The following is a 2,111-nucleotide window of genomic DNA, read 5'->3' on the forward strand; positions in this document are numbered from 1 at the left end:
GAAAATTGAGAAGGTATGTTCATTCATTTTTTTTGTTAATTTTTGAACTGTTCGAAGTGTGATAATATTATAACCATATACAGCACATAATCGTCTATATATGTCTTGATTTTCATTTGATTCTAACCAAAGGAAATGGATTGACAACATAACGTAATTCCTTAATTCAAACTGACATAAGAATGATTAAACGTTCTTTTTCAAAGGGTATTCTGAAAAAAAGTTGTTTTACTTCATGCATCATATTTATTTGGAAAAAAGTATCATTATTATAAAAATGATAATATATTTATTATAAATTTTATTTATATAATCTGATTTTATTAATATCTAATATAAATCAATAGAAGGGTTGACGAACGGACTTTTTCCACCCCCTATACGTTTGGATCACACAATTCATCAACACCATTCATGACAAAACCTTTTTTCTCAGTATGTTTCATTATTTCAACAGAATCTATTGTTGCAATTTTGGTTTCATAGAATACAACATGCATGGAAAAATAATTTTTGTCATCAGGAATTAGTCTAAATATATATATTTCCATTTCTTTATCATTACAATATCCTCCATATGAATATTATCCCAATATATTTTTTAGTTGTTCAATCCATTTATACACTTCAAGAAATTCATCTTCTGTTTTTATACTATCAAAATCAAAATACAAATGAAACTATTTTTCATTAATTAATAATTCGGTACGATTCTATTTTTTACGACTTTTTGTGTAATATTGAAAAAATTGAAAAAATAGAACAATTCAAAAAAAAATATTTGTAATTGAATGATTTATATTTTCCGTCCGAAATTATATGAATGAAATCTGAAAATGTCGACGAATAAAAATCATAATAATATAATTTTTACATATATTTCATACAAAATAACATAAATAACATTGATATATTTCAATTATACACATGAATTATACATATAATTAAAATATATTATACAGTTCATGTGATCATAATATGTTATGCATAAATATGTAATATGAGGTGTCCCACATTACCGTAGAATTCCAATGAATAAACAATATTAAAATAATTTTTAATTATCATTTTATTCAGTGTGAAAATATTCACCATTGTGCTCAATTATCCAGTTGCATCTTATCTCCAATTATTTAGAAACTTGGATCAAAGTTTCGTTTGAAATTTGAGCTAAAATTTAAATTACTGCTTCAAAAAGATTTTCTGGGGTATCGAACGAATGCTATTTAAGCTTTTCTTTTGCATACCCAAATAAGAATAAGTCGGATGGGGCAATATCTGGGAAATAAAGTGGGTGTGTAGTTATTTCATATGGTAATTTGTTGATGAAAGTTTTCGTACGTCGAGAATTGTGTACTTTACAATTATCGAGATGGAGTTATATTTTATGTTTTTCCCTACTAGAACTCATTTTCCAGAAAATTGATACTTATATAATATCGACGATTGATCCCCTGTTATAAGGTTACTAAAAGAATTGTGCTTGCATAAATTGATTATGCTTAAAAGTTTTGGATTCTCACATTTTTTTGATCAATATTTGAAAAGTGGGGTAGCCAACGTGTATACCTATATACTAGCTTAAGATGTACTGTCATGTAGCGATGAATTGTAAATTTGGGTGCTCTAAGAACTGATGCAATACTTCGTATTGATGAAAGAGGCTCATCTTCTAAAATTTGCTGAATTATTAATAAAAGTTGTTCGTCTATGGTATTTTTAGCTTCTTCTGAATCGAGACGACGATTTGCAAGTGGGAGATTGAACTTCGCTTCTTTCATCCATTTATATATTGTGGATGACATGTAGGCACTCTCACCAAACTTTATTTTAGATATGTCCGAAATATGTTGATGATTGCACCCTTGTTTGTAAAGATTACTGATTATATCCTTTTGACCCATATTATTTTTGACCCCTAACGGTCGTCGTACGAAATTTGAAAACACATTGTCTCAATAGATTATAAAAATCATGATATAATATTTACAGCATTTGAGAGATAATATATTAAAGAATTATTTGGAATAACGCGATTTCACTAATTTTTTATATATGCATCGAGATTCTATGGAAAAGTGGGACACCCTATACATTAATATGTCATACAT

The 2,111-nt window shown here is 27.3% G+C and overlaps 1 protein-coding gene across 1 annotated transcript; it reads right to left on the reverse strand.

Annotated features, from left to right (window-relative positions):
• Positions 1–1,502: 1,502 nt before the first annotated feature.
• GO595_002519 (histone-lysine N-methyltransferase SETMAR-like) lies at positions 1,503–1,904 on the reverse strand (the record flags this gene model as incomplete). Its single annotated transcript, XM_067915438.1, has 1 exon — positions 1,503–1,904. One exon carries the CDS (start codon positions 1,902–1,904, stop codon positions 1,503–1,505), a length of 402 nt encoding a protein of 133 aa, XP_067777456.1.
• Positions 1,905–2,111: the final 207 nt, after the last annotated feature.

Source organism: Histomonas meleagridis (assembly GCF_020186115.1).
Source record: "Histomonas meleagridis strain 2922-C6/04-10x chromosome Unknown contig_18, whole genome shotgun sequence".
In the NCBI taxonomy this organism is placed as follows: Eukaryota; Parabasalia; order Tritrichomonadida; family Dientamoebidae; genus Histomonas; species Histomonas meleagridis.